This window comes from Loxodonta africana, chromosome 11 (assembly GCF_030014295.1).
Source record: "Loxodonta africana isolate mLoxAfr1 chromosome 11, mLoxAfr1.hap2, whole genome shotgun sequence".
NCBI lineage: Eukaryota > Metazoa > Chordata > Mammalia > Proboscidea > Elephantidae > Loxodonta > Loxodonta africana.
In genome coordinates, this window is record NC_087352.1 from 19,579,397 (window position 1) to 19,600,225 (window position 20,829).

The 20,829-nt window shown below is 46.7% G+C and overlaps 1 protein-coding gene across 1 annotated transcript; it reads left to right on the forward strand.

Moving 5' to 3' along the window:
• The first annotated feature begins 15,217 nt into the window (after positions 1 to 15,217).
• On the forward strand, positions 15,218 to 20,235 carry LOC100669173 (sialic acid-binding Ig-like lectin 14). The gene is given in 9 exon segments (XM_023543348.2): positions 15,218 to 15,299; positions 15,375 to 15,758; positions 15,971 to 16,097; positions 16,099 to 16,247; positions 16,640 to 16,687; positions 17,399 to 17,656; positions 17,745 to 18,029; positions 19,475 to 19,610; positions 19,747 to 20,235. Coding segments are annotated over 9 exon segments (1,461 nt in total). The 5' UTR covers positions 15,218 to 15,259; the 3' UTR covers positions 19,781 to 20,235.
• The last annotated feature ends 594 nt before the right edge of the window (positions 20,236 to 20,829 follow it).

Below are 20,829 nucleotides of genomic sequence, written 5' to 3' on the forward strand. Positions count from 1 at the left end.
ATCCCACCTGAATTTAGAGACCATCTCAAGATAGATTTGATGCATCGAACACTAGTGACCGCAGACCAGACGATTTGTGGAATGACATCAAGGACATCATCCATGAAGAAAGCAAGAGGTCACTGAAAAGACAGGAAAGAAAGAAAAGACCAAGATGGATGTCAGAGGAGACTCTGAAACTTGCTCTTGAGCGTCAAGGAGCTAAAGCAAAAGGAAGAATTGAGAAAGTAAAAGAACTGAAGATTTCAAAGGGTCTCTCGAGAAGACAAAGTAAAGTATTATAATGACATGTGCAAAGAGCTGGAGATGGAAAACCAAAAGGGAAGAACATGCATGGCGTTTCTCAAGCTGAAAGAACTGAAGAAAAAATTCAAGCCTCAAGATGCAATAGTGAAGGATTCCATGGGGAAAATATTAAACAACGCAGGAAGCATCAAAAGAAGATGGAAGGAATACGCAGAGTCATTGTACGAAAAAGAATTAGTTGATATTCAACCATTTCAAGAGGTGGCATATGATCAGGAACCGATGGTACTGAAGGAAGAAGACCAAGCTGCTCTGAAGGCATTGGCAAAAAACAAGGCTCCAGGAATTGATGGAATGTCAATTGAGATGTTTCAACAAACGGATGCAGAGCTGGAGGTGCTCACTCATCTATGCCAAGAAATATAGAAGACAGCTTCCTGGCCAACTAACTGGAAGAGATCCATATTTATGCCTATTCCCAAGAAAGGTGATCCAACCGAATGTGGAAATTATAGAACAATATCATTAATATCACAGGTAAGCAAAATTTTGCTGAAGATCATTATTCAAAAACCACTGCAGCAGTATACCGACAGGGAACTGCCAGAAATTCAGGCCAGTTTCAGAAGAGGACATGGAACCAGAGATATCACTGCTGATGTCAGATGGATCCTAGCTGAAAGCAGAGAATACCAGAAGGACGTTTACCTGTGTTTTATTGACTACGCAAAGGCATTCGACTGTGTGGATCATAACAAACTATGGATAACACTGCAAAGAATGGGAATTCCAGACCACTTAATTGTGCTCATGAGGAACCTTTACATAGATCAAGAGGCAGTTGTTTGGAGAGAACAAGGGGATGCTGATTGGTTTAAAGTCAGGAAAGGTGTGCATCAGGGTTGTATTCTTTCATCATACCTATTTAATCTGTATGCTGAACAAATAATATGAGAAGCTGGACTATATGAAGAAGAACGGGGCATCAGGTTTGGAGGAAGACTCATTAACAACCTGCGTTATGCAGATGACACAACCTCGCTTGATGAAAGTGAGGAGGACAAGAAGCACTTACTAATGAAGATCAAAGACCACAGCCTTCAGTATGGATTACACCTCAACATAAAGAAAACAAAAATCCTCACAACTGGACCAATGAGCAACATCATGATAAACGGAGAAAAGATTGAAGTTGTCAAGGATTTCATTTGACTTGGATCCACAATCAACAGCCATGGAAGCAGCAGTCAAGAAATCAAAAGACGCATTGCATTGGACAAATCTGCTGCAAAGGACCTCTTCAAAGTGTTGAAGAGCAAAGATGTCACCTTGAAGACTAAGGTGCGCCTGACCCAAGCCGTGGTATTTTCAATCGTATCATATGCATGTGAAAGCTGGACAATGAATAAGGAAGACCGAAGAAGAGTTGATGCCTTTGAATTGTGGTGTTGGCGAAGAATATTGAATGTACCATGGACTGCCAAAAGAACAAACAAATCTGTTGTGGAAGAGGTGCAGCCAGAATGCTCCTTAGAGGCAAGGATGGCGAGACTGCGTCTTACATACTTTAGACATGTTGTCAGAAGGGATCAGTCCCTGGAGAAGGACATCATGCTTGGCAGAGTACAGGGTCAGCAGAAAACAGGAAGACCCTCAACAAGGTGGATGGACACAGTGGCTGCAACAATGAGCTCAAGCATAATGATTTTAAGGATGGCGCAGGACCAGGCAGTGTTTCGTTCTGTTGTGCATAGGGTCGCTATGAGTTGGAACCGACTCAACGGCACCTAACAACAACAACAACAGATACATGAGGAAATTCTCGAGATTACTAGCAGTAAGAGAAATGCAAATCAAAACCACAATGAGATATCATCTCACCCGCCATTACTGGCAGGAATTAAAAAAACAAACAAAGAGAAATAGCGAATGTTGGAGAGGTTGCAGGGAGATGGAACTCTTATGCACTGCTGGTGGGAATGCAAAACAGTACAACCACTTTGGAAGACGATATGGTGCTTCCTTAAAAAGCTAGAAATAGAAATACCATATGATCCAGCAATCCCGCTCCTAGGAATATATCCTAGAGAAATAAGTGTCATCACACATACATAGGCACACCCATGTTCGTTGCAGCATTATTCACAATAGCAAAAAGATGGAAACAACCTAGTGCCCATCAACAGATGAATGGATAATAAAGCATGGTACATACATGCAATGGAACATTACACAATGATAAAGAATAATGATGAATCTTTGAAACATCTCACAACATAGATGAATCTGGAGGGCATTATGCTGAGTGAAATGTCAATCACAAAAGGACACACTATTATAAAAACTCATGAAAAGGTTTACACACAAAAAGAAACAATCCTTGATGGTTACAAGGGGAGGGAAGGAATGGGGAGGAAAAAACACTAAATAGACAATAAATAAGTGGTAACTTTGGTGAAGGATAAGACAGTACACAATACTGGGGAAGCCAGCACACACTTGACCAAGGCCAGGTGGTGGAAGCTCCATAGACACATCCAAACTCCCTGAGGGACCAAACTACTGGGCTGAGGGTTGGGGACCAGGGTCCCGGGGAACACCTAGCTCAATTGGCATAACATTGTTTACACAGAAAATATTCTACATTCTACTTTGTTGAGTAGCGTCTGGGGTCTTAAAAGCTTGTGAGCAGCCATCTAATATACTCCACAGGTCTCATTCCATCTGGAGCGAGGGAGAATGAAGAAAACCAAAGACACAAGGGAAAAATTAGTCCAGAGAACTAATGAACCACAACGACCACAGCCTCCATCAGACTGAGGCCAACACAACTACATGGTGCCCAGCTGCCATCACCACCTGCTCTGACAGGAATCACATTAGAGGGTCTCGGACAGAGCTGGAGAAAAATGTAGAACAAAATTCTAACTCACACACACACACAAAGACCAGGCTTACTAGTCTGACAGAGACTGGAGAAACCCCGAGAGTATGGCCCCAGACACACTTTTAACTCAGTACTGAACTTACTCCTGAGGATCACCCTTCAGCCAAAGATTAGACAGGCCCGTAAAACAAAATGAAACTAAATGGGCACATCAGCCCAGGGGCAGGATGAGAAGGCACGAGGGGACAGGAAAGCTGAAAATGGGGTACCCAGGGTCGAGAAGGGGAGAGTGTTGACATGTCCCAGGGTTGGTAACCAATGTCACAAAACCATATGTGTATTAATTGCTTAATGAGAAACTAATTTACTCTGTAAACCTTCATCTAAAGCACAATAAAAAAAGAACATTATGAATTTGTGTGTATTTTAAAGGATATTATACTTTCAATTTCCTTGTCCAGTAGTTGCTGATACAGATATAGTTTCCATGTGATGACTTTAGCTCCAGATACTCTGCTAAACCCACATACTAATCACAATAGTTTGCTTGTAGAAAGTTTTGGATTTTCTATGTACATTGAAAACAATATTGTATCACTGAAAACAATAATTCTTACTTTTTCTTTCCATTCATTACGTCTTTTATCATTGTCCTGCTTCATTGCCCCTTCGAGTAATCTCATGACAGTGCTGAATAGAAGTGGTGGTAGTGGACATCGTTTTTTTCTAAACCTTTCAGAGGTAAAAAAATTAATCCATTGCCTTCAAGTTGATTCTCACTCATGGCGATTTCATGTGTCACAGAGTAGAACTGCTCCATAGAATTTTCTATGCTGCAATTTGTCTAGGCTATAGTTTTTACAGAAGCAAGTAACAAGGCCTTTTTTTCTGTGGCATCACTGGGTGGATTTGAACCTCCAACCTTTAGGTTAGATGTTGAGTGCAAACCATTTCCAACTCCCAGGAATCTTTTTAGGGGTAAAATATTCAGTATTTCACTACTGTTGTTGTTAGGTGCCATCGAGTTGGTTCCGACTCATAGCGACCCTATGCACAACAGAACGAAACACTGCCCGGTCCTGCGCCATCCTTACAATCGTTGTTATGCTTGAGCTCATTGTTGCAGCCACTGTGTCAATCCACCTCGTTGAGGGTCTTCCTGTTTTCCACTGACCCTGTACTCTGCCAAGCATGATGTCCTTCTCCAGGGGCTGATCCTTCCTGACAACATGTCCAAAGTATGTAAGACACAGTCTTGCCATCCTTGTCTCTAAGGAGCATCCTAGCTGCACTTCTTCCAAGACAGGTTTGTTCGTTCTTTTGGCAGTCCAATATTCTTTGCCAACACCACAATTCAAAGGCGTCAACTCTTCTTCAGTCTTCCTTATTCATTGTCCACTACTAAGTATGAGAATTGGAAGCCCATGCAATGTATCCAGTGCCATCACACCACAATAATTCTAGCTCACAGTTGTATTTACATTCAAGTTTTAGAAATATTTTTAATTTGTCACGGTTTAAAATTTGGAGATATCTCACAATAATTCAATGTCTAACTTCTGAAATATTGAAATGTCTGAAATTCCCACATGACAGCGATCTCCCTTACTTTGCTGTATTTCTCACCATGGTCTATGGTGTCCCCTGCACTGAGGGCAAAGCTCAAGTACCATTTGTGAGTACATGTGCCCTTATTGGTTTTGTTTTGTTTTTTTAATCTCAGGCCTACTACACTTACTTTCTATACCTGCCTCATTCTTGTAGGGAGTTAATTTTTTAACTCCTTGAAAAATAGATGCACTAACCCATTGGGGTGCGATGGATCGCTTTTGTGCAGCCTTTTTTTTCGTGGTCTTCTAACACCCACAGAAGTGATTGGGTGGGACTGTGCAGATAGGGTAATTGTGGCCAACCAAGAGCAGAGAGAGGATTCCACCAAGGAAGAACAGCCAGAAGCATAGAGTGAATCCTTTGGACCCAGGATCCCTGCACTGAGAAGCTGCTAGAACCAGGAGACAGAGAGAGAGCTCAAGAAGTGGTGGCAGGTGGCTGCTCTGATGAGGAACATGTGGGAGGGTCCCTGATGGAGTGGGGAAGAGGTGGGATCTGGACCTCAAGCTCTGGCAGAAGGGCCAGGCTTAGTGGTCTGACTGAGACTGGAGGGACCTCAGAGGTCATGGCCCCCTGGACGCTCTGTTAGCCCAAATCTAAAACCATTCCCAAAGCCAACACTTCAGACAAAGATTAGACTGGACTATTAGACATAAAATGATACTGGTGAGGAGTGTGCTTCTTAGCTCAAGTAGACACATGAGACTATGTGGGCAGCTCCTGTCTGGAGGTGAGATGAGAAGGCACAGGGGCACAGGAGCTGGTTGAATGGACACAGGAAAAACAAGTTGGAGAGAAGGAGCGTGCTGTCTCATTATAAGGAGAGCAGCTAGGGTCACATAACAATGTGTGTATAACTTTTTGTATGAGAAACTGACTTGAATCGTAAACTTTCACTTAAAGCACAATTAAAAAAAAAAAGAAGTGGTGGCAGAGAAACAATGGCAGGAGACAGCATGGTGGGCTGCCTGGCCCACAGAGCAAGAAAGCTGAGTGCCTTTGGGCAGGGGGCTTGCTGGCAGAGTACAGTACCCCTGGGCACTTATTGGCAGAGACTGACGGCCAGAGAGGCATGCCTGAGAGCACGGCTGGCCAGCGGGGAAGAGACTGTCCTGATGCAAGAACCGTATCCCAAGCATTCTTGAATCCGAATTGTAACCTGTTCCTTCCCTAATAAACTCCATAATCATAAGTATTGTCTTTGAGTTCTGTGTGACCATTGCAATGAATTATGGAACTCAGCAGAGAAGCAGAGAGTGCTGTGGGAGGGACAGCTGGTGTCAGAATTGGTAAAGACAGTGGAGAGAGGAGGCATGCCTGACCTTCGTCTCGTAGGAATCAGCCTTGGGCTGTTGATCTTGATTCTCCTTCCCGCTTGTGAAATTAGAGGAGGTCAGACACTGCCAACACGCCATTTTTGCACACATCAAGCAAAAATGCCAATAGCTAGAGGGTTATTGTCCAACTTGATATCTCAGCAGTGGATGCTGCTCAACCTGAGACAGGTAGGCCAATCGAAGCCCAAGGTTGCCATCTGCTGGCCAAGATACACTCAGCATCTTGATATGTTCAGCGGTAAATCATGGAGAAAGTTCTCCAATTTAGATGCCGCCACTTCAGCTTCCTCTTCCAAAAACAATTATAGTAAAATATAAAAAGAACATAGCATGAAAAACTAATTGTAAATATTATTTTACTTGATTAATTGTATGAAACAAGAAAACGATAGAATATAGAAGCTTCCTACTCGTAAATAAAGAAAACTCGCTTATAGAATATAAATAGCACTAAGACAACAGAATTAAACTGGAGCTGGAAAATTCAGGGAAAATTATTAAGTAGGAAATCCCGACTCCATTGCCATCTAGTTGAATCCAACTCATAGTGACCCTATAGGACAGGGTAGAACAGCCACATAGGGTTTCCAAGGCTGTAACCTTTACGGAAACGGATGGCCACATCCTCCTCCTGTGCAGCACCTGGCTGGTTCGAACCTCCAACCTTTCTATTAGTAGCCGAATGCTTAAAAATTACAATTGAATTAAAAGTATAAAATACAGACAGAAAACAAAAACCAGTGGCTTGGCGCCCAGGTTTAGGAAACTTAAACAGGATGCAGGGGAAAGGATGAAAATGATGAGAGGGAAGGCGATAACTCCAAAGAATGTTTGTTCTATTCCTTCCAATAACTAGAAAACTGGGGATAAATGGATGATTTCCCAGATAAATACAAATTTTAAAAATATTCTCAAGAAGAGATGGACATGTTAAATAGATTGGTAACTATGATATAAATTGATAGAATCTATAAAATTCTTTTAATGTAAACTCTGGGAAAAATAAAGAGCTGCCCAATTATTTGTACAAAGCCAATTACTTGTAAACATGGTATAAAAACCTTATGCAGTAACACAAAAAGGGAAACCTACAGATGAATCTCCCTTAGGAATATTGATAGGAAAATCCCAAATAGAATATTAGCAACAGAAATTCCAGTATGTTAGAAGAACATATCATGGCCATATGAGTATTATCTAGGGATACAGAAATGATCAAACATTAGAAAATTTATTAAAATAAAGCATCAGATAGATAGATCAAAGGAGACTACATATACCACTTTGTTAGATTCTGAAAGGACATTTTTAAAAAATTTATCCAACAAAATTCCCCTATATAAGTTTATTTCCTTAACCTAGGATTCCATCTAGCCACATACAACCCAAACCAACTTAAAGGCTTCTTTGTAAAGCACTACATTGGCCTGACCCAGGCCTCTGTCTTTGGGCCTCTTCTCTTCATCATCTTTATTCACTTTCAAAGGGATCTCATCCAGTCCAAGGGCTTTGTTGTTGTTTTTAGTTGCCATCGAGTTGGCAACAATGTTCTGCTCTGTTTTGTGTAACAGGACAAAACCTTGTCCTGTCCTTCGCCATCTTCCTGAGTTGAGTCCATTGGTGTGGCTGTTGGGTCTATCCAGCTTACTGAGGGTTTCCTTAGTTTTCCCTGTCTCTCTGCCAAACATGATGACTCAGTTTGTAGTCAGCCAGTGAGGATTGCCTTTTATGTGGCCTTACTTGGCATGGTCTTGCAACTCCCACCCAAGTGATTGGTCATGACTGTACAAATAAGATAATTGTGGCCTACCAAGGGATTGGTCAGTTTCACCATCCTGCTAGATTTAAAAGAGAGCCAATTCCAGAGCAGAGAGAATCCCACCACCAACAACAACAAAGAACAGCAAGGAGCCAGAGAGCTTGCCCTTTGAGCCCAGGATCCTTGTGCTGAGAAGCTCCTGGAACCAGGAGACAGAGACCTCCAGGAGTGGGGTCAGAGAAACAACTGCAGGAGATGGCGTGGTGGGATTCCTGGTCAATGGAGTGAGAAAGCTGAGTACCTTTGGGCACGGGGCTTGCTGGTGCAGTAGGGTGCCTCTGGGCACTTATTGGCAGAGTTAAAAGAGCTTTGTAAGAGTTCCCCAAGCAGGGCAGAGGCTGAAAGCCAGAGAGAGGCGTGCCTATGAGCACAGCTGAAGAGGCTGTCTTGATGGGAGAACTGTATCCTGTGCATTCCTGAACCTGAACTGTAACCTGCTATTTCCCTAACAAACCCCATAATCGACAGCATTATCTGTGAGTTCTGCTTGGCCATTGCAATGAATTGTCAAACCCAGCAGAGTAGAGAGTTCTGCGGCAGGGATGGTTAGAGTCAGAATTGGTAAAGATGGTGGAAAGGGAAGGCATGTCTAACATTCTCCTCATAGGAATCAGGCTTGGGCTGTTGATCTTGATTCTCCTTCCCCCTTATGAAGTTAGAGGAGGTCAGACCTGCCTTCCCACGCCATTTTTACAGGTCATTTATGACAGTAGCGGAAGAATTTCCGTAAGACCATAAGATCTCCCATCTTGGTGGGCCTGTGCTTCATCTTTGCACCACAGGACCCTAGGGTCCAAGAAAGCCAAAACTTGAGTTTGCGAGAGGCTGGGCTGGACACATGGCTCACCAAATTATCACAAAGGGCCTTCAGTTTTCTCTGCTCTCTGCACTCACTCCTTGGTGATCCCACTCTGGCTCTTGGATTTCAACAACGTTTTTGTGGTGATGACTTCAGATTCAGGGCTGAAAAGCCCCTCTCCTTCCCTCTCAGAGGCACAGTGTTCACACCTACAGTGTGGGAGGTGGGGCAAGAGGATCATTCAGCCCCACCCACCCCAACAGCTCAAGTTCCCATGTTCCCTTTCAGTGGTGGCCACAGCTCTCTCTCACTCACTTACAATAGGCTTTGGGTGTAGAAAGACCCTGCTGGAGCCATTAGACAGGAAGGAGGCAGGGAGGCCAGGGAGGAGGCTGAGGCAATGACCTGGGGAAGAGGACAGACCTGAGTTGGGCCTGGGCCCCAAGGGAAGTGATTTGAGAGTGAAGTTTGAAAAACTCGGTGACTCATGGGGTTCAACTGGTGTGATGTCTGGGGGAAAAGGAGTTTTAAGGAGGAATCCCCAAAAGAGGACTCAAAGCAGGTCTGGGGCTCAGGGAAAGGGCTATATTTAAGGAGGTGAAGGAATAAGCACAGCGACGGGATGGGAGATGGAGCCATGGGATAGATGAGGTCACCCAGGAAAGCAGAAGGAAACAGGGCCCAGGGCTGAGCTATGGGTCGTGTGCACATTTCAGGTTTCTGGAAAAGAGGACCAGACCAGAGACGAAGCAGAGCACGCACTCTATCAGAAATTCAGGTAAGCAGAGCCACAAAATGTAATACGGATCCATCAGTGGGAGACTAGTGAGAGGGGATGGGCGGGGTCAGACTCTACCCAGGGGCTGAGGACTGAGGGATGGGGCTTTTCTGCAAACTCAGCCCTCCCTTCTTTTGAGCTCTGAGACACAGCTGAGTCCTGAGCTGACACCTGGCTCCATAGCAGCCCCAGAGAGGACGGGGTCTTTCCTGCCTGTGGAGCTGCTCTGGAAAATGGTTGTAGCCACAGACTGTGGGGTATCTAGAAGGGAAGATGTGGTGAAGAGCAGGGTGGACTTTTGCCCTTTGTCCAAAGAGACATCAAAATGAGAAGGGGTGTGGTTTGGGGTACTTTCCCAAGTACCTCTGGGAAAAGTATCACATGGCATGGTGCCCTCCTGTCTCTACTGCTCTCAGGGCCCCAGCCATCCCACCCACACTCACAGGAGACATGAAGCTCAATGGTCCTTTCCATGATCACCTGAGATCCTTGTCAGTTTACCTGACAGGTGAGGTAGGTGCCTTGGTCCTGGGGCCTAGGGGTGAGGGTGAGCACCAAGGACTGGAAGGTCCAGCACATTAAGGGCATCCCCCATCCAGGAGAAGGTGAGTGGTCTCCCCCATCACAGGATTCTGGCGGGCTGTAGGTCAGGTTCATGGGGGCAGCCAGACTCCAGAGATTCTGGAATACAGATTTCAGGTTTCTCTGTTAGGTCTAATGATGAGAGAGGAAGATCTCTGATCCCCAGGGGGATGGGGGTCAGGGCACAGAGTGTGGCACTGAGAGCTTGTCCCAGGTCCAGTACCTCCCCCAACCACCTTGGCTCCACAACCAGGAGCAGGGATTGTTTCTCGTTACAAAATACTGGGGTCCCCTCATCCCAAGGTCCTCTCCTGGGGCCCCTGCTGTGCCTGTCACCTGCAGATTCAGATTCTTATCTCAGTACTTATATTTTACATCCCATCCTCTCTCCACTGAGAAAATGTAGGTCCCATGATCCTCTTCCTGGCATCTCTGATGCTCAAGGTGCAATTGTTGGTCTTGGGGTCCCCAAGGAGTTGGAATCTGTCCTGGATCTCTGTCATCACTGCTTGGTTTTGGTTAGTTGTGGCCACAGGATGACGTTGGTATACCTTGTCTCCAGTCTGGAACTAGAAGATGTAAAGTGGGTCAGTGAGAATCCATAAATTCAAGAGGTCGGAGAATTTCCATGGCACCAGGACAGACAGGTCTTCCTGCACCATCACCAACTCTGGCACCAACAGCTGGTACCATGGATCCTCCTGCAGGGACCATGGAGGGACATAGAGACTCAGCTGCAGCTCCAGAACCCTTCCTTCCATGCCCTTCCCTCACCTCTCAGCCCCCTCATTCCACCCCCCCGCCCCCACCCCCCCCACACACAGCAGGGGCAGCAGCAGCAAAGATTGCTTCAGCTAATTTAAGTCCTTCGCATTTCCATATACACTTGAAAATCAGCTTCCGCAAAAAAAAAAAAAAAAACTTTTTGGAATTTCAATTGGGTTTATGTAGAACCCATAAGTCAATTTAGGGGAAGAATTGTTTAAAAAAAAAAAAATTAGTATTCTAATTCACAAACATCTAAACTGATAGATCCTCCGGTCCCACTCACCTTGCAGTAGATGAAGACACTGAGGTGCTGAGAGGATGAGGAGTTCTGGAGACTTGAATGTGGGAGTCACCATCACACAAATAATGTTGGAATCCACGAGCCAGAGTGAGATCACCAAGCCAGTGAGTGCAGAGAGCAAAGAGAAGGCAGGGTTCTTGCTAGTCAAGCAGTGGGCTGCGTACCAGATCCACCCTCCCATAAACTCAAGTTTTGGCTTTTAGGGACCCTAGGGTCTTGTGGGAAACCCTATGAGTCAGGATCAACTCAATGGCAACAGGCGATGGGTTAGGGTCTTGTGGAAGGAGCGCTGGTGGTGCAGTGGCTCAGTGTTCAGCTGCTAACCAAAAGGTCAGCAGTTTGAACCCAACAGCTGCTCTGGCAGAGAAAGATGTGGCAGTTGGCCTCCCTAAAGATTACAGCCTTGGAAACCTCATGGGGCAGTTCTATTCTGAATTGATTCAACAGTGAATGGGTTTGGTTATTTAGGTCTTCATCTGCACAGCTTGAAGTTTGCTGGACCACCCAAAAGAAAAAACCAAAAACCAAACCCATTGCCATAGAGTTGATTCCAAATCATAGCGACCCTATGGGACAGAGTAGAACCACCACATAAGGTTTCCAAGGAACAGCTAGTAGATTCAAACTGCCAACCTTTTGGTTAGCAGCCAAACTCCTAACCACCGTACCACCAGGGCTCTGCTGGACCACCTAGGTGACGTCAATTTGTGCTGCACAATCCATTGGTCTCAACCCACCTGGAGCAAAGGAGAATGAAAAACACCAAAGACACAAGGTAATTACAAGCCCAAGAGACAGAAAGGGCCACATAAATCATTGTGTGAATATACCATAATTTATTTATCCATTCGTCCGTTGATGGGCACCTTGGTTGCTTCCATCTTTTTGCTATTGTAAACAGTGATGCAATGAACATGGGTGTGCATATATCTGTGCATATAATGGCTCTTATTTCTCTAGGATATATTCCAAGGAGTGGGATTGCTGGATCGTATGGTATTTCTAGCTTTTTAAGAAAGCACCAAATCAATTTCCAAAGTGGTTGTACCATTTTACATTCCCACCAGCAGTGTAGAAGTGTTCCAATCTCTCCACAGCCTCTCCAACATTGATTATTTTGTGTTTTTTTGATTAACGCCAGCCTTGTTGGAGTGAGATGAAGTCTCATTGTAGTTTTGATCTGCATTTCTCTAATGGCTAATGATTATGAACATTTCCTCATATATCTGTTAGCTACCTGAATGTCTTCTTTAATGAAGTATCTATTCATATCTTTTGCCCATTTTTTAATTGGGTTATTTGTCTTTTTGCAGTTGAGTTTTTCCAGTATCATGTAGATTTTAGAGATCAGGTGCTGATCAGAAATGTCATAGCTAAAAACTTTTTCCCAGTCTGTAGGTAGTCTTTTTACTTTTTGGTGAAGTCTTTGGATGAGCATAGGTGCTTGATTTTTAGGAGCTCCCAGTTATCTAGTTTTTCTTCCACATTCTTTATAATGTTTTGTATACTCTTTATGCCATGTATTAGGGCTCCCAACATTGTCCCTATTTCTTCTTCCTAATCTTTATCGTTTTAGATTTTATATTTAGGTCTTTGATCCATTTTGAGTTAGTTTTTGTGCATGGAGTGAGATATGGGTCTTGTCTCATTTTTTTGCAGATGGATATCCAGTTATGCCAACACCATTTGTTAAAAAGACTATCTTTTCCCCACTTAATTGTTTTGGGGCCTTTGTCAAATATCAGCTGCTCATATGTGGATGGATTTATGTCTGGATTCTCAATTCTGTTCCATTGGTCCATGTATCTGTTGTTGTACCAGTACGAGGCTGTTTTGACTACTGTGGCGGTATAATAGGTTCTAAAATCAGGTAAAGTAAGGCCTCCCACTTTGTTCTTCTTTTTCAGTAATGTCTTATTTATCCGGGGCCTTTTTCCTTTCCTTATGAAGTTGGTGATTTGTTTCTCCATCTCATTAAGGAATGTCCTTGGGATTTGGATCGGAATTGCATTAAATGTATAGATTGCTTTTGGTAGAATAGACATTTTTATAATGTTAAGGCTTCCTATCCATGGGCAAGGTATGTTCTTCCACTTATGTAAGTCTCTTTTGGTTTCTTGCAGAAGTGTACTGTAGTTTGCTTTGTATAAGTCTTTTACATCTCTGGTAAGATTTATTCCTAAGTATTTTATCTTCTTGGGGGCTACTGTAAATGGCATTGACTTGGTGATTTCCTCTTCGATGTTCTTTTTGTTGGTGTAGAGGAATCCAACTGATTTTTGTGTGTTTATCTTGTATCCCAATACTCTGCTGAACTCTTCTATTAGTTTCAGTAGTTTTCTGGAGGATTCCTTAGGGTTTTCTGTGTACAAGATCATGTCATCTGCAAACAGAGGTACTTTTACTTCTTCCTTGCCAATCTGGATGCCCTTTATTTCTTTATCTAGCCTATTGCTCTGGCTAGGACTTCCAGCACAACTTTGAATAAGATTGATGATAAAGGGCATCCTTGTCTGGCTCCCAATCTCAATGGGAATGTTTTCAGGCTCTCTCCATTTAGGGTGATGTTGGCTGTTGGCTTTGTATAAATGCCCTTTATTATGTTGAGGAATTTTCCTTCTATTCCTATTTTGCTGAGATTTTTTATCATGAATGAGTGTTGAACTTTGTCAAATGCTTTTTCTGCATCAGTTAATAAAATCATGTGATTCTTGTCTTTTGTTTTATTTAAGGGCCACATAAATCAGAGACTACATCAGCCTGACCTGAGACCAGAAGAACTAGACGGTGCCTGGCTACAACTGATGACTGCCCTGACAGGAAACACAACAGAGAATTCCTGATGCAGTAGGAGAGCAGTGGGACGCAGACCTCAAATTTTTGTAAAAAGACCAGACTTAATGGTCTGACTGAGACTAGAAGGACCCTGGAGGTCATGGTCCCCAGTCCTTCTGTTAGCCCAAGACTGGAACCATTCCCAAAGCCAACTCTTCAGACAAGGATTGGACGGGACTTTAAGATAGAAAATGATACTGGAGAGGAGTGGGCAGCTCCTGTCTGGAAGGGAGATGAGAAGGCAGAGGGGGATGGAAGCTGGCTGAATGGACACAGGGAATACAGGGTGGAGAGAAGGAGTGTGCTGTCTCATTAGGGGGAGAGCAACGAGGAGTACATAGCAAGGTGTATATAAATTTTTGTAGGAGAAACTGACTTGATTTGTAAACTTTTCGCTTAAAGCACAATAAAAGTTAAAAAATAATAAATAAATAAATAAATAATTTGAGCTGCACATCCATGCAAAGCCTGGTTTGTGGCCAGAGCTGCTTTCATTCTTGAGTTCCTACTCCGCAAATCTGAGTCTGTATTTACCATTTTGGGACCTCACTTAATGGGGTGAGATTCTGCCATAAGACGTCCTGTCTTGGGTGGGCCTGTACTTTATCTTTGTACCACAAGACCATGGTTTTGGTCCACGAAAACCAGAATTCAAGTTTGCTATGGCCAGTAAATCTCTTCAAGTCGAAGGTACTTCAGGGCTCAGCTCCCCTCGCTGAGTTCCTGCCCTACCTAGATTTTGGTCTGGAAATTTCTTTCTTGACAGTTCTTCAATGGTTTTTGTTGTTCTTTCTTTATTGAGGTGAAAACATACATAATAAAACATATACTACCTCAACAATTTCTCCACGTACAATTCAGTGACGTTCTCGATGGTTTCATGAAAGTTAGTGTTTTTCAGCAGAAGGGTGGGTCTGACACACAGTCCACCGAATGACCAGAGAGAGCCATGGTTTCTCTTTGCTCTCTGCACTCATTCCCTTGTTGATCTCACTCTGGCTCTTGGGTTTCAACATCATTTGTGTGCTGATGACTTCCGCATTCAGGTCTGGAGAGCTCCTCACCAGCTCAGCACCTCAGTGTCGCCACCTGTAACATGGGGGCTGGGACTGGAGGATCTATCAGCCTCACCCACCCCTATAGCTGAGGTTCCCAAGTTCCCCTTCAGTGGTGGCCACAGCTCTGTCTTACCCACGTGCTTCCTGCTGGGGCTTCCTTGGCTCCTCCCAACATTCAGGGCATTTCCTTCTCTGACAGAGGGACCAGGAGCTGGCTCCAGGCCCTGCAGTCCCAGACATGCTGCCACTGCTGCTGCTGCTGCCCCTGCTGTGGGGGGGTGAGTGGGCTGAGGGCTGAGGGAAGGGCATGGGGGGTGGGAATGGAGCCGCATCTGAGGCTTATGTCCCTCCAGGGTCCCTGCAGAAGGAGTATCTGTGGTTCAAGCTACAAGTGCCAGAGTTGGTGACGGTGCAGGAGGGCCTGTGTGTCCTTGTACCCTGCAAATTCTCCTACCCCCAGGATATGTCACCTTCCACTGACCCACTCTACATCTACTGGTACTACGCTTCAGACAACATATATCGAAGAAGTCCTGTGGCCACAAACCACCAAGACCAAGTAGTGAAGACAGAGACCCAGGGCCGATTCCACCTCCTTGGGGACCCCAAGACCAACAACTGCTCCCTGAGCATCAGAGATGCCAGGAAGAGTGACACAAGGACCTACATGTTCCGAGTGGAGAGAGGACAAAATATACAACATACCTACAAAGAGAAGCTGAATTTGCAGGTGACAGGTACAGCAGGGGCCCCAGGAGAGGATCCTAGGATGGGGGCACCCAGTGTTTGTGCAGGGACAGGACACCCTACTCCTGGTCATGGGCCAGAGTGGTCAGAGGAGGTACAGAACCTGGGGCCAGCTCAGACCCTGAGGCACTGACCACTCTCAGGGCCACACTCTGGGTCCCCATACTCCCAGGGCCAAGACACCTCTGCCTCTCCTCCTCAGACCTGACAGAGAAACCCAACATCCACATTCTGGAACCTCTGGAGTCTGGCCACCCTATAAACCTGACCTGCAGCCTGCCAGGATCCTGTGAGGGGGGGAGACTGCTCACCTTCTCCTGGACAGGGGATGCTTAACATGCTGGGCCCTAGCACTCTCCAGTCCTCGGTGCTCACCCTCATCCCAAGGCCCCAGGACCATGGCACCTACCTCACCTGTCAGGTGAACTACCAAGAGTCTCAGGTGACCACGAAGATTACCATCCCGCTTAATGTCACCTGTGAGTGTGGGTGGGATGGCTGGGTTCCTGAAAGTAGTGGGAATGGGGTGTATGTGTGCATGTGTGTGCTAGACACACAGAGAGAGGGAGGCGGGGGGAGAGGGAGAGAAGGAGGGGGAGAGAAGGAGGTTGGGAGGAAGAAAAGAAGCAAGGAAGGTAGGGAGGGAGAAAAGATGGAAGAAAGGAAAGGAAGGTGGGAGGGAGAAGGAGAGAGAGAGTGAGTGCGCTAACCTTAGAAAACTCATGCATGGATCTGAGCCTTGGGGGTCTTGGTGCAGAGTAGACAAGAAGGACGGCAGTGACCACCTTCCCTGTTTCCTTGACTCTTGCCTTCAGAGCCAAAACTGATCCCACTCCTGCCCTCTGAAGCAGAGCCTTATCTTTCTTCCCAGATGCACCAGAGAACCTCGCCATCAACATCTTCTTCCAAAATGGCACAGGTAGGATAGAGCCTCTCCTCTCCGGGGCTGGGAGCTGGGAGCAGAGGTGGGGAATGACATGCGAAGAACAAAGATAAGAATCATCACCCACCCTCCACCACCCACCGCACACACACGCTAGTCAAAGCTGTGAGTCAGACTTTGAACCCTCCCATGCCTCCATCCCTCCTGTGGTCCAGATCTTACCACAGTCACCAAAGACCTTTTTGTTGCCAAATCCAAAGGATGGTCCATGCCAATTCCATTAACTATGACAGTGATCTGTGGTTCTCCTCCTACCCCTCCAACCTGGCCCCTAAGCCCTATTTCCTGCTGCATAAATTGAGTCTATTTCCCAAAGCCATCTGGGGCAATCTGTTCTCTACCAAAAAGTACAGGCATGTCCCCGTGAGATATCCAGTCTCTTGTGAACATATGAAGCCCAACACTTTTGGTCAGCCTCCTTGGGCTGTAAAGGCTCCAGCCTTTGAACCCATACTGAACCCAATGTGGACCAGGGTAGAAGGAGAGGCCCCTGGATCCCAGATCCCAGGAAGGAGGAAGGGATAGGTACTGTCAGTCTTCCTCCTTCCACAGCTCACAATCTGTCTCTCTCTCTTTCCCTCCCTCTATGTCTGTCTCTCCCTCCCTCCATCTCTCTCTTCATCTTTCTCTCTCCATCTCTCTCCCTCCCTCCACCTCTCTCTATCTCTCATCTCTCTCTCCCCTAAGTCCTCAAGGTCATGGAAAATACCATATCCCTTACCATTCTGGAGGGCCAGTCCCTGCGTCTGGTCTGTCTTGCTGACAGCAACCCCCCTGCAGAGCTGAGCTGGTTCCAAGGATCCCAAGCCCCGAGCCCCTCCTCCGTCTTCACAACGGGGGAGCTGGAGCTGCCTCAAGTGAGAATTGGAAATGAAGGACAGTTCACCTGCCGAGCTCAGAACCCGCTGGGCTCCCAGCGCATCTCTCTGCGTCTCTCTGTGCTCTGTGAGTGTGGGAGCCCGTAGGGGCAGGACGCCCAGGTCCTGGGTGGGAGTGGCCGTCGCTGAGCCCTCCCCTCCCTCTCTCTGCACAGACACCCTCCAGCTGCTCCGCCCCTCCTGCTCCTGGGAGGCCGAGGGTCTGCACTGCAGCTGCTCAGCCCGATCCCAGCAGGCCCCCTCCCTGCGCTGGCGGGTTGGGGATGGGCTGGTGGAGGGGAACAGCAGCAACGCCTCCGTCACGGTCACCTCCAGCTCCGCCGGGCCCTGGGCCAACAGCTCCCTGAGCCTCCGCGGGGGGCTCATCCCTGGCCTTGGGATCCACTGCGAGGCCCAGAACGACCATGGGAACCAGAGTGTCACCGTCCTGCTGCTGCCAGGTCAGGGGGTCTTTTGTGGGGGGAAGGCCTAAGGGGAGAGGTGATGGGTGAGAGGACAGGGTGCTCCACCTCATGGCTAAGCAGCCACCTGCAGCAAGTTCCCCCAAAGAGGTGAGAGAATAAGAAACTGAGCCCTTAGTGATCCCCTTAGCGATGCCCCCTTAACATTTCCTTTCTTCCAGATGTCCCTCTAGACAATTCCCCTCCTCAACTGTACTCCATGACTCAGAAGGTTTTGCAAACTTCACTCTCAACTCACTTGCCTCTTCCTCTTCCCTCGAGCTGCAGCCACAGCTCAGATCTGTCCTCTTGCTCAAGATATTGCCTCAGTCTCCTCCCTGGCCTCCCTGCCACCTTCCCATCTGGGTCCTTCTACACCCAGAGTTTATTCCGTCAGTCCGCTGCTCACAGCCCCGTATAGCCACCCAGTACTCCCAAGACAAAGCCCAGGGCTCTCGGCCTGGTCCTGGAGTCTTCGCACGACCTGACCCTGCCTTCCTTTCCACCAGCATTGCGTCTCCAGTGCTTCAGGTTCTCCCTGCCAGGATGCAGAATTGGGCACATTTCTTGCATCTGCCAGGCTGGCTCAGTGCTTTGCACAGCTCCACCTGAGATGCCCGCCCACTACTTCTGAATACAGAGCTCGCCCTCTTACTTCCAATCTCTGCTCAGCGCCCCCTTCTTTGCCACACTCAACCACCAGATTCCTTGCAGCTCCACCCTCCAACTCCTGTCTCCCTCTCAGTCTCTCTCTCTCAGCCTTGCTCCCCCAGTTGTTTGCTCACCCCCGCCTCCTCACCGCCCGCACTCCTGGCCCCACCCCCTCACTAACCTCCCCATCCTCCGCCCTGACCCTCTTGTTCGCTCCAGGCCCCGCCCCCTCAGTGGATTTCAGACCTGCCCCTCCGCGCCCCATCCCTGAACTCAAGGACACCCAGCCGAACCCGGTCTCTCCAGGTCCCGCCCCCTTACTGAGCTCGCCGACGCCACGCCCCTCCGGTCGCTCCAGGCTCCGCCCCTCACCGCTCCCACGCGGTATCCAGCTATCTTGCTCTCTCACTCGCTCTCTCAGCTCCTGAGGCCCAGAGCAAATGGCATGACGCTGCCACTTCTGGAGGGCCAGTCCCTCCTCCTGGTCTGCTTGTCTGACAGCAACCCCCTGCCATGCTGAGTTGTGCACGGGAGGGAAAAGCCCTGAGCGCTTTTAAGCGCTCAGAGTTCGGCGTACTGGAGCTGACCCTAAATATCTGGGCCTGGAGATGGAAGTGAAGTCACCTGTCAAGTTCAACCCCCACCGGGCTCCCAGCAGGTTTCCTTTTCCTGGAAACTCGGGTGCTTAGTGAGTTGCAGGAGAGGCGCTAGGGGCAGGCAATCTGGTCAGGTGTTGGCTGTGGGAGGGAGGAGGCCTGGGGACAGAGCCTCACCACCTTGTCTCCCTCCCGCAGAAGGCCGCCTTTCCTGCCCCTGTTTCACTAAGGTGAAAGAGGGCTTCGGGCCCCTGATCCTCATCCTGATCAGGGGGGCTCTCATGGGCGCTGGCTTCCTCCTCACCTATGGCCTCACCTGGATCTACTATACTCGGTGAGCACACCTGCCCTTCTCCAGGGAAGCCCAGGGATTGACCCTGAATTCCAGGCTGGGGCTGAGCTGTTCTGCCCTGCCTGGTATTAGAATTAAAGTGATCAACTTTGATCTAAGACCTGGATTTGCTCTGCAGGTGCGGAGGCCCCCAGAGGAGCAGGTCTGAATGAGCCTCCTTCTTTCTCAAGACAGGACTGAGGTGTGGTCATGGAGCCCAGAGTAACAGGCATGGGGACGTCACTGTCACTGTCTCCCTGGAAACTCTTGGTCCACACCCCCACCCACTGTCCCTTTGCTTTGTGCCAATCCCACTTCCCATGTACTGTCCTCATCTGTCCCTGTCCCCCCACTCCACTCTCTCCCTATCTACTAGACCCACCTGTCCCTGTTCCCTCCTGACCCCAGCCCCCAGTTCTGTGGTTGAAGGAATAACGGGAACTTGCCCTCCCACCACCCCAATATTGCCTTTGTTAGGACTGGGCTTCCGTTCATCCAAACATTCCTTCCTGTCAAGTTTATGTGTAGAAGACCACTGTCTCATTATAATTGTTTTGAAATGTTACAAAATATAATTATAGTGAAAAGTTTTATTAAATACAATATAAAAGACAATCAATAAAAGTTATTTTTTCAGATCTCTGTGGCCCTTCTTAGAGCAAATTTTTTGTTTTGTTTGCATGTCTTAGCCAAATCTTTTGTATATATTCACTTTTATTGAAATTTAACTTACGTGCTTTTTATTGAAATTTAACTTACATAGATTGAAGTGCACAAATCTTAAGTGAATAGCTAGATGAATTTTTAAATATGTCTACACCCATGAAGACACCACCCAAATCAACAGTGTAATTCTTTCACCTTAAAGGCTCCTTTAAGCCCCTCCTAGTCAACACACCCCCATGTGTAACCACCACCCTCCCCCCATCAACATACACCAGAAGCACCAATTTTTTTTAAGTCAATTATTATTGTTTTACCTTAAACATTCAGGTCTATAAGCCATTTCCAATTTCATTTTATGTATAGTGTGAGGTAGGGATCCAGGTTCTTTTTTTTTTTTTTTTTTTTTTTGCATCGATATATCTAGCTGACCAGAACCATTTGTTGAGAAGATCATCTTCCATTCTGAATTAACGTGGCACCTTTGTCATAAATTACTTGACACTATATTTGTGAGTCTGCTTCTGGACTCTGTATTCTGTTCCATTACCTTTGTCTA